This window comes from Zootoca vivipara, chromosome 13, assembly GCF_963506605.1.
Source record: "Zootoca vivipara chromosome 13, rZooViv1.1, whole genome shotgun sequence".
NCBI classification, from domain to species: Eukaryota; Metazoa; Chordata; class Lepidosauria; order Squamata; family Lacertidae; genus Zootoca; species Zootoca vivipara.
Window position 1 is genome coordinate 47,986,736 of NC_083288.1, and position 19,439 is coordinate 48,006,174.

The 19,439-nt window shown below is 51.0% G+C and overlaps 1 protein-coding gene across 1 annotated transcript in view; it reads right to left on the reverse strand.

Annotated features, from left to right (window-relative positions):
* Positions 1–1,430: 1,430 nt before the first annotated feature.
* CDH24 (cadherin 24) overlaps positions 1,431–19,439 on the reverse strand; it is a 39,582-nt gene continuing 21,573 nt past the window's right edge. The window contains exons 3-12 of the mRNA XM_035134909.2: positions 17,660–17,954; positions 14,303–14,422; positions 11,484–11,651; positions 9,156–9,346; positions 7,891–8,144; positions 7,603–7,739; positions 6,535–6,656; positions 6,295–6,409; positions 3,774–4,022; positions 1,431–2,914 (exon numbers count right to left, since the gene is read on the reverse strand). Coding sequence (XP_034990800.1) covers positions 2,400–2,914; positions 3,774–4,022; positions 6,295–6,409; positions 6,535–6,656; positions 7,603–7,739; positions 7,891–8,144; positions 9,156–9,346; positions 11,484–11,651; positions 14,303–14,422; positions 17,660–17,954 — 2,166 coding nt within the window. The 3' untranslated portion in view covers positions 1,431–2,399. The remainder of the gene's footprint in view (positions 2,915–3,773; positions 4,023–6,294; positions 6,410–6,534; positions 6,657–7,602; positions 7,740–7,890; positions 8,145–9,155; positions 9,347–11,483; positions 11,652–14,302; positions 14,423–17,659; positions 17,955–19,439) is intronic.

Consider the following 19,439-nt stretch of genomic DNA (forward strand, 5'->3'; position numbering starts at 1 on the left):
CTCTGTCAAAGCAAGCTACCGGTATCTCACAACCACCAGCACATTGCAAAAAGTCCAATCTTTTGGGGAGGTGGAGGGTTTGTTTTTGCACAAGACCGCCTAATGCCTGAATTTGCCAGAATCCCGTCCCCAAATAGCGACAACCTGGAAGGGCCCAAAGTTTTATTGGTTGTCATGCTATCATGGGGGTGTGGGAGTTGTTAGCGGGAAAGGTAGTACTTCTGCGGGGGGGGGGGAGACACACACACACAGTGCTCCTTCTGGGGTAGTTTGGCCACCTTTGCACTCAGCTCTCACCTGTGGCTCCTGAAAGCTGCCAGCAATGTGACAGTGGCCACACCCCGGGAAACAGCTTCAACTGGCCAGCTAAATCAGGTGAGGGAAGCCGATGGGTCTCAAACCCTCGGGACTTCCTCTGCATGTGAAGACAGGCTCTGGCAGACTGAGTGGATGAGAGCAAGAATAGGCCCAGCGGTCAGGAAGGCACTTTCTGCATATGCTGTAGAGCAGGCACGTCCAACAGGTAGATCGTGATCTACCAGTAGATCACTGGACGCCTGTGCTAGATCACTGGCAGATCACTGGCTCCCCCCCAAAGAAGCTCAACAACTTTGGTTCCCATAAAAAAGCTCATTTTTTTTGCCCTGCACCCCCCAAAATGGCACTTTCCTTCTTCCTAAAAAAAAGCTCAACAACAACTTTGATCTGAATGCCTAAAAATGGGCCTTCCTCCTCCCCAAAAAAGCTCAACAACTTTGACCTGAACCTCCCAAAAGGGGGTAGATCACTGTAAGTTTTTAACTCTAAGTAGATTGCAGTCTGGCCACCCCTGCTGTAGAGGAAAGAGAAGGGCAAGTGGGAAGGTAGTCCATCTAGGAGAAGGGTTTCCACAAATCCAGTGTGGAAACCCTAAGGCAGGCACCCCCAAACTGCAGCCCTCCAGATGTTTTGGCCTACAACTCCCATAATCCCTAGCTAACAGGACCAGTGGTCAGGGATGATGGGAATTGTAGTCCAAAACATCTAGAGGGCCGAAGTTGGGGGATGCCTGCCCTAAGGCAATTAGATGGCGCTGCCTTTTACTCCTTCCTGCAACTCTTGCAGCCAAGCTGGTGCCAAATGTCTTGCTCTGCTTTCCTTTGGACCACATCAGTGAGGCCGAGAGGGGGGTATCGTAGTCTGGGCAGCCCAGGACCTCCAGACACACTGCCTAGAGTTGCATATTGGGGAGGTCACCGCTAATGCAGCAGTTTGACTTCACCCCCAGAGGCACACTCCATTGTCTCTCGAGACATACAGATGCCAACAGCAACATGCCCACTTGTTCCCATCTCGCTCAGGCAGACGCACAACTGAAAAACCACAGTCTCTCTCTCTTTTTTTAGAAAATAAATTGTTTATTACGAAATTATAACATGGATGTCCCCCACCCAACACCGATTATGCCTTAGCTCCCTAGAATAAAATTGTCCTGGCTATAGAAAGTCTCTTTGTGGTATCAGGAGAGGAGGGCTTTGTCCAGAGGGCGGAGGCCAGATCTCGTCCTCCGCCCCCGCTGCCATCTCCACGCATTTTCCCGGGAGCCCATGCAGGGGTGCTGGTGGTGAGGTCAGAAGCCCTGCCCTGGCTGGGGGGGCTGCAAGTTGAATGAGAGGGAAATCCATGCTGGCAAGACTGGATTGTTAGGGTCCAGGTAGGGAGGGAGTTTGGTACCAAAGGATTCTGGGAGAAAATGAATGCATAGAGTTATTTTTGTACAGGAGAAGGGGGGAAAGAAAAGAACGGAAACCAAAAACAGAATAAACACGGCACAGGTAACAGCAAAATGAAGAGAAAACAATGCGAATTACAGAGGGGACCAAAAAAACCCCACACACCCATAACATTTCTGTTTAAAGGCTGAACAAATGACAAAGTAGCATAAATGGGAAGGGAATCGAGGACGTCTAAAGGAACAGAGTAAGGAATGGTGGAAGCTGGAAGTGCAAAGTAGATGAAGAAGGGAAGAGAAGAATCCGAAATAAAATCGAAGCAATTTAAACACGAAAGATTTGGGGAGCGGGAAAACCGCTAGAGAATGAAAGACGCAATGAAAGAATAATTGGGGTGGCTAACCTGTGGCCCTGCAGATGTTGCACGACCACAGCCCCCCCCCATCATCCCTGACTGCCCGCCATGCCGGGTGGGACTGATATGACTCAGAAACATCTGGAAGGCCACAGGCCAGCCGCCCAGGCCTACAGGGAGGCGACGCAAACAAGGACAGGAGATGTCTAGGAGACAAGCTGAAACCGAGAGCGAACCAAAAGGGAGAAAGCAACAAGCAACACAACAGGGACAGAGAGGGCTGGAGGGCCGCGCTGTTCCGTGGATGTGACCCCTCCCCGGTTCCAGGTCCCTCAGGTTGGAGGTGGGCCTTCTGGGGTGCCGTAGAGCTCAGCCAGCGTTCGGAAGAGTGGCCCCCATTCTTCCAGGTACTCGTACCCGCCGGCGTCGCTGTCGCCCGCGCACGAGGACCCCGGGGAGCTGAGGGAGCCGGCCGAGGAGCCCTGTCCCTCGTAGCCGTACACCTGGATGGAGTCGTAGGGAGGGACGGAGGGGTCGGCGTCCACTTCGCTCAGGCGGGCCGCCAGGAAGCTGGCCACGTCATGGGGCTGAGGGGGCAGGCGGGTCGGCAAGGAGGGCGGGAAGTGCAGGCGGGGTAGCACGTCCCGCCTGAAGAGGCGGCGCTGCTGAGGGGGTGGAGGGGCAGCGTCGGGGTTCTGCAGGGCGGCCATGTCGAAGGCCTCTGTGTCCTCTTCGCCCCCGCCCTCGTCGTCGTAGGTGATGATGTTCTCGCGGACGTCCTCTTCTTCGAAAGGCAGCAGCGCCGCCTGCTTCTGCCTCCGGAGGGCGACAAACAGCAGCACCAGGGCTGGACGCAGGGAGGCGGGGGGGGGGCAGGGATGGGCAGAAAGAAGCGAGGGAGAAGGACAGGCGTTAGCAAAGCACAACAAACAGCAGGGCTTTCATCACCACACACACCCATACGCCTTGTTGAACGCTTCTTGTGGAATCAGAGGGACATAACACAATAAGAGAGCCTTCCCAGACCAGGCTCATTCTCCAACGTCCACCCTCCATGTTTCTGGAGGTCCCCTGCTCAGTTTTCACACCCATCCTTGGTGCCCAACCTCTGCTCTCAGATTTTTGGGGTGACTCTTTCTGAGCTTGTGATCTGCAAGGCCCACATTCTTGGAATACCATAGCAGTGGCTCATTCGGAAAAATCTACCCCTGCCCTGCTGGGTTTTCGGTGGGGAGGGGCAAATCGTCCAATTGCAGTTACTCATTTTTTAAAAACGCTCTTAAATTCACTTCTCCACATTTCGGCAGTAAATGGCCATTTTAAAAAATCCTTGCGAAAATTTGTTCTAGTGCAGATTTCTCATAATTACGCTCTTGCACGCAGTTTTAGCTAAAACGCAAAATTTCGCAAGAAATTCCCCCCCCCCTAACGCAATGCATTTCTGTACGTAATTTGCAGCAATGTTTTTACACACACTTCCCCCTAACGTAAACATGTATGCACCAGTTGTTTGTTCAGCGAACTGCGCCACAAAATTCTGAAAAGCGTGAACTCTGAAGTTTAGCTATGTTTCAGTTTGCGTATTGGTGCAGAAGTGTGAATTGCCGATCTTCTCATTGGAATGCGGAAGGAATCAAATTCCTCCCCCCTCCCCAGTTCGCAGCGCCCATTTCTGCCGCCTGAGTGCAGCCCCTGTTCTTTCTCACCAAGCAGAGTGCCCACACAGGCGAGGATGGCAAGAAGGGCACCCGTGCTGAGGCCTGCCGGGGACCCCAGGGCCTCGGCTCCGCAGGAGTGCATGGCCCCATCGCGCCGACACCGGCAGATGCTGACGGTCAGGGTGGGGGAGCCTGTGCGGGTGGGGGAGCCCCCGTCCACCAGTTCCAGCGGCACCAGCAGGGACCCGCCTTGTGTTGGCAGGCGGGAAGCACGAAGTAGCAAGGAGGCAGAGTTATCTGGGGAGGGAAAAGATGAAAGGTGGTTAGGGGAACAAACTTATAGACCACAGCATAAAGCGGTGTAAGGCGCGCGTGCTCTCACACATAGAGAGACAGACAGAGGGAGAAAGCTCTGAAAATCATAATATCAACAAAACAGTAAGGCCACCCTACAAACTTCAGAAACAAAGCAATTTCCTCAGATATAAAATTGATATTCCATAAACGATTGGGGTACCCCTTTGGGAAAGTGCTCCTGAACAAAAATGGATTCAGTAGGGACCTAAGCATCCTGACAGTAGGCGATGGTCTTATTTCAGCTGGTAATTGATCCCAGAGGGCTGGAGCGGCAACACTAAAAGCCTAGTTTGTACTACAGGCTAAGCACACAACTCTCTGCAGCGCCCCATTTGAGAAGCACAGTTGCTGGGCAGTGGGGTCCCTCGGATATATTGGTCTCAAGTTAGAACCACAGAACTGTAGAGTTTGAAGGGACCCCAGGGGTCATCTAGTCCAAACCCCTGCAGTGCAGGAACCACAGTCAAGTTGCTTATTATTATTATTATTATTATTATTATTATTATTATTATTATTTATACCCCGCCCATCTGGCTGGGTTTCCCCAGCCACTCTGGGCGGCTTCCAAGCCAGTAATAAATACAATAATTTATTAAACATTAAAAGCTTTCCTAAAGCTTAGGGCAGGCATCCTCAAACTGCGGCCCTCCAGATGTTTTGGCCCACAACTCCCATGATCCCTAGCTAACAGGACCAGAGGTTGAGGAAGATGGGAATTGTAGTCCAAAACATCTGGAGGGCCGAAGTTTCGGGATGCCTGGCTTAGGGCTTTAAATGCCTAAAGGTAAACCTTGAACTGCGCCTGTGTTGGCAGCCTGTGTGGCAGAGGTGTCGATGGGATGCCCTGGGTCAACCCAGCTGCTGCGTTGCGCACCGGCTGCCCCTTCCAGGGGAAGCCCCACATAGAGACCACGTTGTGGAAATCCAGGCTTGAGGTTCTCAGCGCCAAAGTCACAGTAGCCAAGCTATGTCAGTCGAGGAGCAGCTGCGACCAACTGTGGTCAAAGGCCCTCCTAGACTTTGGGCTAATGAAACAATCTACGGTCTTTGAAGCTGTGTGTCAAGGTTATCATTTCCCTTTGTTGTTGTGGTGTGTTTTTTGTGTGTTCTCATATTGCAAACTGTCCTGTGGTCCTCGGACGAGGGGTGGGGGGCGTGTACAGAAATTTAATTAGCGACAAACAGCGTAACAGCCACTGGTGCCATCTCTTCCTTGAGAGACAAAGATGGATCTGGCAGCAGCCCCAGGCTATGTACCTGTTCCTTCCTTTACTGTCCGCAACAGGTAACTGAACTACGCCCTGGACGTGGGGAGCACTCGCACACAGGGCCTCTGTCTTGCCAGGGTTTAAGCTCCATTTGTTGACACTCATCCAGCCCTCCACTGTGGCCAGATAGTGGTTCAGAGCCTGCATGGCCATTCTCAGTTCAGAGGCTACATACTGTTGGTACCAATTGCCTGATGAGCATTCCTATGGGTTTCATATGCTAAGTAGCGTTAGGGGAGGGGAAGAGTGCCCCTCAGCACCCCATAACAAAAGCCATAGAGAGATCAAGCAAAAGAAGCAAGGTTGCAGTCCCCTTTTACCTCTCCTGGAAGAGCTCGAGGCCAATTCAGACCTGAAACCGTTCTGAAATGAATCGAGATCCGTGGTTCCCAAACCAGCCCCCTCCTTGGTTCCATAAACTCATGCCCAATGTCCCCTGCCCTACAAGAAGCATCATTCCGAATAGCAGTCGGCACGACCCACTCAGGAAGATAATAACGCAATAAAATTAAACAGTAACGATTCATTGCACATGTATTCAAAATCCAATTAAAACTATTTAGTTTAATTAATTCAACCAAGTTGATGAACTAGATCCAGGGATACCAGCTTTTCAAGGTCTGATTGTCATTTACACTTCCAGCCTCCGCCACCACCCAGCCCCCCAGCCCTTGCCTCTTGGTGGCCCCCCCCCCAGGTTATCCCACTACCTCCCAGGCCGCTGGACTAGATCATAGAATCATAGAATCGTAGAGTTGGAAGAGAACACAAGGGCCATCCAGTCCAACCCCCTGCCGAGCAGGAAACACCATCAAAGCATTCTTGAGATATGCCTGTCAAGCCTCTGCTTAAAGACCTCCAAAGAAGGAGACCAGCTTTATCCGAGATTGCCTGCCAGCCGCCTGGGACATTTGAGAAAGCCACACCTGAGTGCAATTCCTCACCCTTGTTGTCTCGCACAGTGACGTTTGGGTCCCTGGCCCCAAGCGGGGAGCGGATTATGATGCGGCTCACGTTCCCATCCTCGTCTCGATCCACCGCTCGGATCAGCTGCACCAACTAGCAGGAGAAGGGGAAAGGAAAGGGGTGAGAAGGAGCCAAGCTGTGGCCTCCTCGCCTAGCTCCATCCCAATAGCCAAACCAGTGTGAGTTATTACCCGCAGCAGGTCCCAGGAAGCACTTACGTGGCCGGGGGCGGCATTGTCACAGACAAACGGCTCGTAGCTGTGCTCCAGCTGGGGTGGGTTGTCGTTGACATCCAGAATCTGGACGGCCACTTGGACGTGGGAGGCCTGTGTGGGGCTGTCTGAGGGCAAGAGCGGGGGGATGGGGAGCAGCATAAAGCGTGAGGAGGCCGAGGAAAAGCCATGCGGGGCATGCCGGGAATGGAATGCAGGCGACACGGAGGGACACGCAACAGGCAATTAACCAGGATCCCCCAAATTAAAAAAATGTTAAAGTTGCAAATGGGGGGAAGCCGTACAGATCAGCCACCCCAGGCCAGGGCAGTTCCATGTGACAAGTGTGCATACGAAGCCATAGGGTCAGACGCAGCCCACGTCAGAGAGATTACAGTATAGGAGCGCGTGCCAGGCGGACCATAAGGTAGGGTAGTTAGGAGGTTGTGCAAAAATGAACACAAGGCAGGTACACAGAAATCGGCACCCATGCGAATGCAACATTTTAGAGAGAGCGCACACAGCCCCATAAGATCCAAGGAGAGGGAGGGGCCAGCGCATGGTGTGCCGCGTTTATGCAGGGGTAGGGAGAAGCGTATGATAAGGCAGCCACATTGCGCCCGGCATATACAACCGTGCAGAAAGGGGGAAGCCACAGCGAGGCACGCAGGCCACAGAATTGGCATGCAGAGGAGTGCGTCGCCACCAGGCCAGACGTCAGCCATGCACGGTAATCATGACAAGCAAGGAGCCACATGGGATAAAGATGGCAGAAAGGAGCAAAGTGCATGAGGCAGGTGGCGCAAAGGAGGAAGTGCATCCCGAACAGGCAGCCGCATGCAAAACGATGCACGGAGAGAGAAAGAGCGCGAGAGAGACAATGAGTAAATATTTGCCCATTGGGAAACAGGCGTATATATTGCACAATGTGGAATAAAAGCATTTGTTGTAGTATCTGTCGACGGGGGGAATCCGACCTGCAAATGAATACCCCAAACCCCGCCACCGCATGCCATCTCGTCCCCCCACCCAGAGCCACCCACCTGGCCCTCCCCAAACCCACCCGTCCCTTACCAAGTTCCGTTGCCACCACGGTCATGTTATGCCAGGGCAAGAGCTCCCGGTCGAGAGGCACAGAGGTCAGGATCGTCCCGTCCTGAGGGTTGATGCTGAAATAGCGCTCGGGGTCCGTGTGCGGCAGGATGGAGTATCTAGAAGATGGGGGGGAACCTGGGGCATCAGGTTGTCGTGGCAACCAGGTACAAACGGAGCAACTGTAACTTTCACACGCAAGGCACGCAGATGCAAATCTGCACAGTCCCCACCCCACCCCTGCTCCTGCGGCCCCCCGCTTGCCGTTACCGGATGGCGCTGCTGGGGGAGTCGAGGTCCACGGCTGTCACCTTGCCCAGCAGGGTCCCCGGGGGGCTGTTCTCGTACACGGCGAGGTGGTAGTCGGAGCGGGAGAACGCCGGGGGCTCGTCGGCGTCCTCCACCGTGATGCGGACGGTGGCCATGTCTTTGAAGGGACCTTTGCGGATGTACTGGGGGTCGATGAGCGTGTTGGTGGCTTCCACGCGGAAGGTGTACGAGTGGCGCGATTCGAAGTCGAGGGGCTGCGGGAGGGTTTGGGCAAGTTAGAGCAGGGAACCAGAGGGAAAGAGGGAGGGGAGCTCTATGGGACGGGGAGACCCATGTCAAAATACAGCAATGGGGATTCTTGCGGAAGCGGAATAGTGAAGGTCAGGGTCACTTCTTAGCGTGGGTCAGGGAAATAAGAAAGGCAGGCCGTGAAGCCACAACTACGCTGCAAGGCTGGAAGCCTCTGTCCGTCGGCGTCTACTGAGTATTCAGTTTCGCTCAGTCCAGGCTGACAGTTTAGTAGCCCTATCTAGCCCGTTCCAGGTCTCATCAATCCCACTTTCCTGAGCATCCAGTTGGTGACCACATTTGCTGGGACATTAGGACTTATTCCGCTGGTTTAAAGGACATCAGAACATAAAAGTGGTCTGCTGGCTCAGGACTGCAATAACTCAAGGACCGCCTCTTTCCATACCCGGACCCTGATATCTTCTGAGGCACTTCTTCGTGTGCCTCCTCCTTGAGAGGCCTGGAGGGTGGCAACACGAGAACGGGGCCTTCTCTGCAGTGGCTCCCCATCTGTGGAATGCTCTCCCCAGGAAATTTCGCCTGGCGCCTTCATTATACACCTTTAGGCACCAGGCAAAAACGTTCCTTTCTAATCAGGCCTTTGGTTGACCTAATTGACATAATATACCCTTTTAAAATGTGGCTCTTTTTGGTGTGTGTGTGTGTGTGTGTGTGTGTGTGTGTGTGTGTGTGTGTGTGTGTGTTATTGTTCTTATGTTGATTTTATATATTGGGATCTTTTCTGTGAACTGCCCTGAGACCTCTGGGTATAGGGTGGTATATAAATTCAATAAAATCATCATCATTATCAGTGGTCTTCTCCTCCTTGAACTTGTTGAATCCTTCAGAACCCACAGCTCCCATCTTTTGCTGCCTGTGGGGAAAATGGAGGGGGTGGTCCCTGGGAGGGAGGACGGAAGGAGGATCAGGGCCCCCTAATTCCAAGGTACCCCCAGAATGGGGGCACCTCCACCAACCTTTTTCACTGTGATGATCCCGTCCTGTCCCAGCGCATCGGTGTGGATAGCAAAGGCTTCTGCTCCATCTCCTCCATCGAGAATGCTGTAGGCCAGCAGAGCATTCTCCCCTTCGTCGGGGTCGTGCGCTCGCAGCCGCCCCACGGCAGAGCCGGGAGGTGCAGTCTCTACCACGGAAAACTGGTAAGAGCCTGGGGGAGGGGAAAGAAGTGCAGGGAAACAGGCGTGTGTATGTGGGAGAATGGGTGGCAGCCAACAAAGTAGCTTTGCTAGCGCAAGGACTTTTGGCTAACCAGCAGAACCTCCCCACTCCTCTCCCTCCTGTCCCTATATATAAAAATGTAAACTGGGCATGTTGGTTATTATCCACTTTTCTCCGAAACCGCTTCACCAATTGCATTCAAATTTGAACACAACGTCCAAAGCGAATGTCCGAAGGCTCTTATAAGGTTTTCAAAGACAGATGCCACACCTCCGCCAGGTGAAACCCAAAAAACCCCTGTTCCAGAACGCACCACTCAGCCGAAAGTGCATGCTGGGAAAAGAACCAGGTTGCAAACCAGCACCCTCTAGCGGCGGCTACACTGGTACTACACCTATAAAACCTTCCCCCAGGGGCCATCTAGTCCAACCCCCTGCAATGCAGGAATCTCAGCTAAGGCATCTATGACGGATGGCCATCCAACCTCTGCTTGAGAACCTCCAAGGGAGGAGAGTCTGGAACCTCCCGAGGGAGACCGTTCCACTGTCAAAACAGCTCTTATTGACAGAAAGCACTTCCTGGTGTTTAGTCGGAATCTCCTTTCCTGCAACTTGAATTCATTGGCTCATTGTGCCGCCGCTGATTTGAGTCATTTTAACCGCCCCACCCCCCCATCTACACATGACAAAATGGCAGCCACCGATTCAGACTGTGTAAAGCACACACTGTACCCTGAAATTTTATTCATTTATTTATTTAAACATACCCCGCCCATCTGGCTGGGCGGCTTCCAGAAGGATATTAAAATACAATAATCTATTAAACATTAAAAGTTTCCCTAAACAGGGCTGCCTTCAGTTGTCTTCTAAAAGTCTGGTAGTTGTTTTTCTCTTTGACATCTGGTGGGAGGGCGTTCCACAGGGCGGGTGCCACTACCGAGAAGGCCCTCTGCCTGGTTCCCTGTAACTTGGCTTCTCGCAGCGAGGGAACCGCCAGAAGGCCCTCAGCACTGGACCTCAGTGTCCAGGCAGAATGATGGGGTATACTGCACCGAGGCTTAGGGCTTTAAAGGTCAGCACCAACCCTTTGAATTGTGCTCAGAAACTTACATTTGAAGCACGTTCCCCTCCCTCAGAGAATTCTGGGCAGTGCAGTTTTACCCCACACCGAGTTACACTTCCCAGCAGCCCTTAACAAACTACAGTGCCCATAATTCTTTGAGGGGAATGTGCTTTGAATGTGCTTTAAAAGTACAATGTGTGCACACTTGCTGTCCTCCAAGCAGCCCTGCTCTGCCCCGCTAAACTGGGACTACATGAGAAGCAGGAAGGGGTGAGCGACTACCATGAACAGACCGGCCGGATTTCATTATTCAAGAAATGTAGTCTCCTTCCCCGATCTTCCTTCCTCCCCTACTACTTCACACATCATGAATATGAAAGGAAGGCATTGCAACATCCTGCATTAATTCATAATCATGCTCTTAAAACATTTACAGTATTTGTTCGCCTGTTACATATTTTTCAACAATCGTTAACGTCAAGGATACCGTAATGTCTGAGGATGTTGCAGGTTTCCTTGTGCGCACATGAGACGCATTTCTAGGCGCTTTGCAGTTTTGCGTGTGGTTACATTAAAAACGTTTAATATGCTAAGCTCCAAGGCTAAACCGTAAACAAAACATCCAATTAGATTGCTAAACCCGTCCCAGGAACATCTTGCCTCTCCTTAACAAAGTTAAGAACCAACCAAGACAATTTTGCTGGTAGACAGCTCAGATGTAACGTTTTGTACGATCGACTAGAAAGACCTTAGTTCTGAGCTATTTGCCATCTCAAATTTAGCAAACTAACATAGAACTGAGTAGCAAAAGTGGCTAGGGAGCTAGGAATTCTTCATTTCTTTTGTGGGTTTTTGCTTTGCTTTAGGTACTTTGCAAAATCAGGTCCAATCCCAGCTTCCTATTAAAATCTGAAGTTTCTGGTCAGCCTCTAAAATCCACCAATGAAGTGGTGTCCCGCCCACAGCCCCCCCCCCACATCAGCCTTCCTGCCCTGCGTATGAAAATATGGTCACATCCATAGAAAGAACCGAGGTCTGATGCCGACTACCCCTTCCCAACTTACTCTGAGGGAAGCGAGGCGGGTTATCGTTGACGTCGCTCAGTGTGACAGTGACGGTCGTGCTTCCTGAGAGACCCCCAGCATGCCCCCCCATGTCCTTGGCCTGAACCACCACAAGGAATTCTTGCTGGGTTTCCCGGTCCATGTTGGGGGTCGCTGTCCGGATCACACCTTAAACGCAGGAGGAAGGAGAAGTATCAGAGAGAGAGTGGCAGAAGAAGCAGTGCGTGAGGGACCAGGATAGAAGATAGATAGATAGATAGATGATAGATAGATAGATAGATGATAGATAGATAGATAGATAGATAGATAGATAGATAGATAGATAGATAGATATAGATAGATGATAGATAGATAGATAGATAGATGATAGATAGATAGATAGATAGATAGATAGATAGATAGATAGATAGATAGATAGATAGATAGATTCCCACCCTGCAAATTTGCCTTTCATCATCTCAATTAGCTCCACCTAAAGCAGGCATCCCCAAACTGGCCCTCCAGATGTTTTGGACTACAATTCCCATCTTCCCCAACCACTGGTCCTGTTAGCTAGGGATCATGGGAGTTGTAGGCCAAAACATCTGGAGGGCCACAGTTTGGGGATGCCTGAACTAAAGGGAAGGAAGTGTTATATATTCAGTGTATTCTGTGTTTGCCTGAGTTTGGGTCTGTACTAAGGATTCTGAGCTCCCGTGTTCTGATTCGATACATGTTGTCCAATTGCAGAACATTTCAGGGTTTGGGCCTCTGCCATTGGCTCTTGAACTCTGAGTTGTGATTCGCAGCTTGGAAGTTTAGACAGCCAATCACGTTGGGAGTGGGAGTGGCCCAGCTTTCAGAAATGTATATAAGCAGTTGCTTTGCCTCTGTTTCCCAGTTACGTAGTTCAATAAAGGTTCTTGCTGTTATCACTGTGTCGTGGGAACCCACCTACACTTCACTGGCGACCAGGGTTGCTGGGGAACTGTCACCTCAGCCCAGCGGAAATCGCTGACTGCAGCTACAAGGCAGATCACACAGAGCAGATGTCATGGCCACCCAGGGCCACACAATGAAGCCAAGCAGGGCTAGCCAGAGACACTGGGTAGAGGAAACTATGATATGGATGAATGTAAAGACAGGTGGCCGACCCAACAGATTCAGAGGTTGTTGTTCATGTGACCATGAAGCTGGGCAAATGGACAGAGGTTGGTTGGTTGGTGAGATGAGACACTGGTGGCTGGATAGACTTGCAGAGAAGAAGGAGGCAACTCAGAGGCAGCCATGACAGCACCTTTAAACCTCCCCAAGGACACACATCACACACACACACACACACACACACACACACACACACACACACACACCATAGAATCAGAGTTGGAAGAGACCACAAGGGCCATCCAGTCCAACCCCCTGCCAAGCAGGAAACACCATCAAAGCATTCCTGACATATGCCTCTGCTTAAAGACCTCCAAAGGAGACTCCACCACACTCCTTGGTAGCAATTTCCACTGCCAAACAGCTCTTACTGTCAGGAAGTTCTTCCTAATGTTTAGGTGGAATCTTCTTTCTTGAAGTTTGAATCCATTGCTCCGTGTCCGCTTCTCTGGAGCAGCAGAAAACAATCTTTCTCCCTCCTCCATATGACATCCTTTCATATATTTGAACATGGCTATCATATCACCCCTTAACCTTCTCTTCTCCAGGCTAAACATACCCAGCTCCCTAAGCCGTTCCTCATAAGGCATCGTTTCCAGGCCTTTGACCATTTTGGTTGCCCTCCTCTGGACACGTTCCAGCTTGTCAGTATCCTTCTTGAACTGTGGTGCCCAGAACTGGACACAGTACTCCAGGTGAGGTCTGACCAGAGCAGAATACAGTGGTACTATTACTTCCCTAGATCTAGATGCTATACTCCTATTGATGCAGCCCAGAATTGCATTGGCTTTTTTAGCTGCTGCATCACATTGTTGACTCATGTCAAGTTTGTGGTCTACAAAGACTCCTAGATCTTTTTCACATGTACTGCATAGGCTTGGATTTGGGGGCCTGTCTATGAGCCCCACCTCCCGATTTTGGAGAGGGGTGGTAGTGCAGGTGTGCTCTGCAATTTGCCACAGATGCAATAATGGTGCCTCAGTAAAGGATCTATACTAGACTGTCCACACATCATCCTATGTTATTCTGCGTTGTTTCTTTCTGGAGGGGACCTCCTGTGCAGCAACACGACAAAAGGAGGTTAAAAAAAACCCAACCCCACTAATAGGGCATTGGTGCTATTTAAAGCTACAGGATTTCGGCAGGACGTTACAGGGCATGCGCTGGTTGGAAGCGAGGCAGGGCGCCCACCCCAAAATATTTGCAGGTGCGCATAGTATTGAAATAACAAATGCCCAATAAAAAGAACATCTGTAAGGGGCTCTATCATTCCCAAGCCTATTGCAGGCTTTCCCTACCCGCCACCCTCCAAATACTTTGGACTGAAATTCCCACCAGCCCCAGCGGGCATGGTTATGCAGTTCAAAACATCTGGAAGGTGCCCAGTTGAGAAAGGGTGGCCTATTAATAACCAGTTGTCCCAAAATGCAAGGAAGGGAGCGTCGCACTTCCCGCTGAAGAAGGTTTCTCCAACATCAGCTTTGATGGCCATCTCTGTGATTCCAAACCAATCTGCCATTCCACGGCAAATCACAAATCCGCCAACTTGCCCCAGTCCCCAAGAGCACACACAACAATGGCCTCTTGCCGCATTCTTCCCTTCGCAATGGGGCGACACTGGTACCATCGCCCTTCCACCCCCAAACCTGCCCCCTCTCCTCCTCCCCGTTAAGTACCCGTCTGGGGGTCGACGGAGAAGAATGGCAACCCCTCGAGTACCGTATAGACCAGCCTGGCACTGTTCCCGTAGGCCGGGTCATCCGCATCGTGGGCCGTCACCTGAATCACGGACGTACCTGCAGAAACGGGGCAGGTTAACAGAAAAAAAGAAAAACCAAACGCACACAGGTTATGGAGGATGCTGGTTGTGAGAGTTCACAGGTCATCTCAAGGGAAAGAGCTCAAAAAGGGTCTTGTTGGCACAGTGACGTAGTCTTGGCCACAGTGCTGCTATTTTGTTGGAGGCCCGTGAAGAAGAGCAAAGTCGTAAGGCGTTTGAAAAGCAGGAACCCGGCACAGTTGAGAATTCACAAAAAAACAACAACGCTGAAAGCCATCTTAGGTACCGTACATAAGTTTTAAAAATATAAAAATAAGGAAGACCACCTGTACAGTACTATCTTCTAGGCTTACATGTGAAAAATTGCCGAAAAGAGCCCCCTAGGGAGGCAAACAGCAACTTAAAACAGCCATAAAAATCCAACATGTATTCTCCACCAAGAGCAAACTGTAAAATGCCAAAACAACAATATACAAAAGCAGCATCTCCAAACAGAATGCTAGATGAAAACTCCTCCAAGCTTCTTCACAAAGGGTCCTGCTTGCAGACGCAAAGCTCTGGCAGGCGGCAGCGTGGTTGCTGTCATTCCCAATCCCGCCACCCTGAAAAGTTACTATTAAATCATCAAAAGTACCTGTCTCCACCCTCCTCCCAAAGTACTCACCCCATAAAGGGAGGCTCCCTGCTGTGTCTCTGTATGATTCACCACCCTGGCCATGTCTCATTCTACTCAGCCTCCACAGGGGAATAGGTACTTTCGGCTCTGTGAGTCAGCATGGGGTGTGACTCGAGCGTTCAATCAGGCCCAAATAAAGAGGTACAGGCTGTGCACACTCTTTGCCTTCAAAGCCCATTCCTTCCCCTCAAAGAATTCTGGGAACTGCAGCTCACCCCTCGCAGAGCTACAGTTCCCAGCAACCCTTAAGAAACTGCAGTGCCCAGAATTCTTTGGGGGAAAGAATGTCCTTCAGATGTGCTTTAAAGGGACAGCGTGTACGCAGCCCTAGTGGATTTGCCTGCCCTGAAAAGAGGCTACACGTTACCTCCCTTTGTGAGTCGCAGGCCTCGTCTGCTTCCAGTCAGGAGGCATGCTGAGATCAACAACTCCTGCAGAAACACAGAGGGGGTAGATTTATCTGGGGCTGGGCAGTTCGTCCACTTAACATACGAAAAGTCAACGTGTGCTTCTGACTTTTGATTCGGAAGAGAAGTGGAGCATGGGAACTCATGGACCTCCAAGGACGTTGAATGATGGAAGATCCACGCTATATAAAAGAAAGGGCTTCTTTGGGCAACGTTGAACTATGGAACTCTCTCCCACAGGAAACAATGATGGCCACCAACTCGGATGGCTTTAAAGGAGGATTGGACAATTCATGGAGGAGAGGGCTATCAATGGCTACCAGCCTCAGGGAGGGCCAGGCCCTGCAGGACTTTGGTGGCCATGGTGTGCAGCAGGAAATCTAGCATATCAGTGGTAGGATAATGTCATGTGAGGATGGCAACCCAGCTTCAAACTTGGTTCTGATTTGAATCATCATCTGGGGATGCCATTCACACACTTAAAAGCACACAGGGCCAACCCAAGATATTTGGGTGACTCAAGCGGGTATCTAGAATAGATCCCGCAATTTCACCCCAAACTCTTCACCTGTGTTCGCTGGGGCAGGAGCCTGGAGCAGGAGGAATTAGAGAACCCAGCAAAATAGGCAATCTCTCTCCATAATGTCCCCCCCCGCCCCCGCCCAGGAAGAAACAGGAAGGGGAGAAACTGGGCTCTGGCATTGCTGAGACTCTGCAGGCTCCTCTTCCCTCCTCCAGTTTCCTTCATATGGACATAAGAACTACTTTGCTGGTCTAGGCCCACATCCTGTTCTAACGGTGGCCAACCAGATGTCTGTGGAAAACATGCAAGCAAGATTCGGGTGCAAGAGCCCTCTCCCGTCCCATGGCTCCCCTCCTCTCTTGTGTGGGGAAGCAAGAAGACAATAAAAGGAGGGGTGCCCTGGTCCAGACATGGACATGTTGCAGATGCAGGAAGACGCAGGAGGCAGCAGCGCATGGCCTGCCATATTTACACAAGGCCAACCCCATATCTGTGGGAAGCTCGCCATGCAGTGGCATTGAGCTGTTCATGCTCTTATGTCCAGCCCAGAGAGTGACCCTGCCTGTGAGCTTCCTCTTCCTCCTTATTCTCTGTGTTGCCCCTTGTAGGACTCAGGAAGGACTCATGCTCTGCGTTATGATACCAGTCATGGCTTCTCCCAAGGAATTCTGGGAACTTTGATTTGCTAAGATTCAGGAGAGTCGATAGGAGACTCTCTCCCCCAGAGCGACACTTCCCAGAGTGGTGTACCAATCACAAAGCCTCTTCCCAGGGAACTCTGGGAATTGTAGCTCTGTGGAATAAGTGCCTCCTAACAGCTCTCAGAGGGACGCGGGTGGCGCTGTGGGTAAAACCACAGAGCCTAGGGCTTGCCGATCAGAAGGTTGGTGGTTCGAATCCCCGCGATGGGGTGAGCTCCTGTTGCTCGGTCCCTGCTCCTGCCCACCTAGCAGTTCAAAAGCACGTCAAAGTGCAAGTAGATAAATAGGTACCACTCCGGCGGGAAGGTAAATGGCGTTTCCGTGAGCTGCTCTGGTTTCGCCAGAAGCGGCTTAGTCATGCTGGCCACATGACCCGGGAAAACTGTCTGCGGACAAACATCGGCTCCCTCTGCCTATAGAGCAAGATGAGCGCCGCAACCCCAGAGTCACCCGCGATTAGACTTAATGGTCAGGGGTCCTTTAACAGCTCTCGGCACTCTTAACAAACTACAGCTCCCATAATTCTTTGGGGGAAGCCATGACTGCTTAAAGCAACATCGCAGCACTTTAGGGCGTGAAGGAGGCCTTATGGTTGGCTCTGCCTCCTGTTGCTTTTCATGCCTCCTGCCCTTCCAGCCCAAAGAGCGCCAGCTGCAGCAGGGAAGGGAAGAAGGTCTCCCAGGGTGGGAGGCAGGGAGAAGAAAGGGAAGGTTCCAGCTGAGAGCTGGCAGGATCCACCTCTTCCTGTGTGAGGCAAGGCTTAAGATCCACCTGTGAGAGAGGACGTTGCATTCCCGCCTTCCTCTTTTTTCTGTTTCTGTTTAAATTCGGGGTTGTTGTTTTTTTATTGCATTAGGAAAAGGCTGAATATAATCTTATCAAAAAGGGTATTCTGCAAAGGGTCAGCTAAGGGCGGTTCCTCCACCAGCCAGGCCACTGAACTCACCCACGTTGCTCATTTCAGGCACAGTAGCGTGGTAGGGGCCATGGAGGAAGACCGGCGGGTTGTCGTTGATGTCTTGGACTTTGATGATGAACTCAGACGGCGGCTCCAAAGGCCGGTTAGAGGCCCGATCCACAGCCTGGGCCAGCAACGTATACTGGGATTTCTCCTCCCGGTCCAAGGTTTTGGTGACGTGGATGTTGCCCGTTTTCTCATCGATCACGAAGACCGTGCCGGCCCCCTCTCCGGTTAAGACGTACTTGATGCGGCCCTCGCCCCGGTCCACGTCGGTGTGAAGCTGTTAGAGGAAAGAGAGAGCAGAGACATGGAAGTCGGTAATTTATTTATTTTTTTATAAATTTATAACCCTAACACAGAATTTGACAACCATACGTTTTGGAGCACAGCCCCCAAATGCAGCTGAGGCTCATGGGAGCCGAGTTAATCATAGAACTGTAGCGCTGGAAGGGACTCGGAGGGTCATCTAGTCCAACCCCCTGCAATGGGGGGGATCTCAACTAGATCTCAACATACACGACAGGTGGGCTGTTGGGACTTGTAGTCCAAAACCTCCCAAGGGCACCAGGGCAGTGAAGGCTGTCCTAATGTAATAGTGGGAGCAGCAGCAGTGATTGGCTGAACTGCCCCAATGCCAAGCAGTCCTTAGCTACCATTGGCTGACTTGCTCCAATCAAAGTGATGGACTGGGCAGGTGGCCAAGGTTACTAAAGCTACTTTCACACCTTATGTTTAAAGCGCTGTGATGAAACTTTATACCAGCCGCGGCTTCTCCCAAATAATCTTGTGAGCTGTGTGCTGAGAGTTGTTCGGAAGACCTCTTATTCCTCTCCCAAGGCTACAGTTCCCAGAGCTGCGTAACCACCAATCTCTCTTCCCGGGAACTCTGGGAATTGTAGCCTACAATTCCCATAATTCCTTGGGGGAAGCCATGCCTGTTCAAAATGGTATCATAACACTTTGACAGTATGGGGCGGAGGTGGCCTAACAAACAAGACTGCTTTTTCATGTACAATAATCCAGTGTTCAAGGTACAATATATATTGAGGGCCCACATCTTCAAGTGCGAGGATTTTGCCTTGCGCTAGCTCCCATCCCCTCCACTGACCAACTTGCTCATTTATTACTGTACTGGGGGACGGTGGAGGGACCCGCACTGCGCTTTGAGGCTGATAAATGCAGCGTGTCTAAATTAGTTCACAGCTCAGGTGCCATTCGAGCCAGGGACTTCTTGACTGAAAGCCAGTCAGAAATGAATATTATATTGTTTCTGCATCCTGTGTGCAATAAATGGCTTTCAGTCTGGTTGTCTGGGGGAATTCTTTTTTGTGTGTGCTTCTTTTGGGCTTTTTTTTTAGACATCATTTTCCCTGAGTCCGTTCCAGGAAGCTAATGTGCAGATGAGAATTCTGAAGAAAAAAAGAGGCCTGAGCGCTTGCTTCCAAACGCAAAACTCCGCAATATTGCTACCAGATTTTTAGAAGACATCTTAAGGCAGCCCTGTTTAGGGAAGCTTTTAATGTTTAATTGTTTTATTTCATTTTTCTGTTATAAGCCGCCCAGAGTGGCTGGGGAAACCCAGCCAGATGGGCGGGGTATAAATAATAAATTATTATTATTATTATTATTATTATTATAGTGGGCTGTTAGGGCCTAGGGAAGGAGGGTCCCAGGAATGAGGGAGAGAGGAGAAGGGCGGAGGCAGGAGCCTGAAAGGGGGAATAAAACCTCAAGGGATTTAGCCAGGAGGAGTGGGGGGACGGGA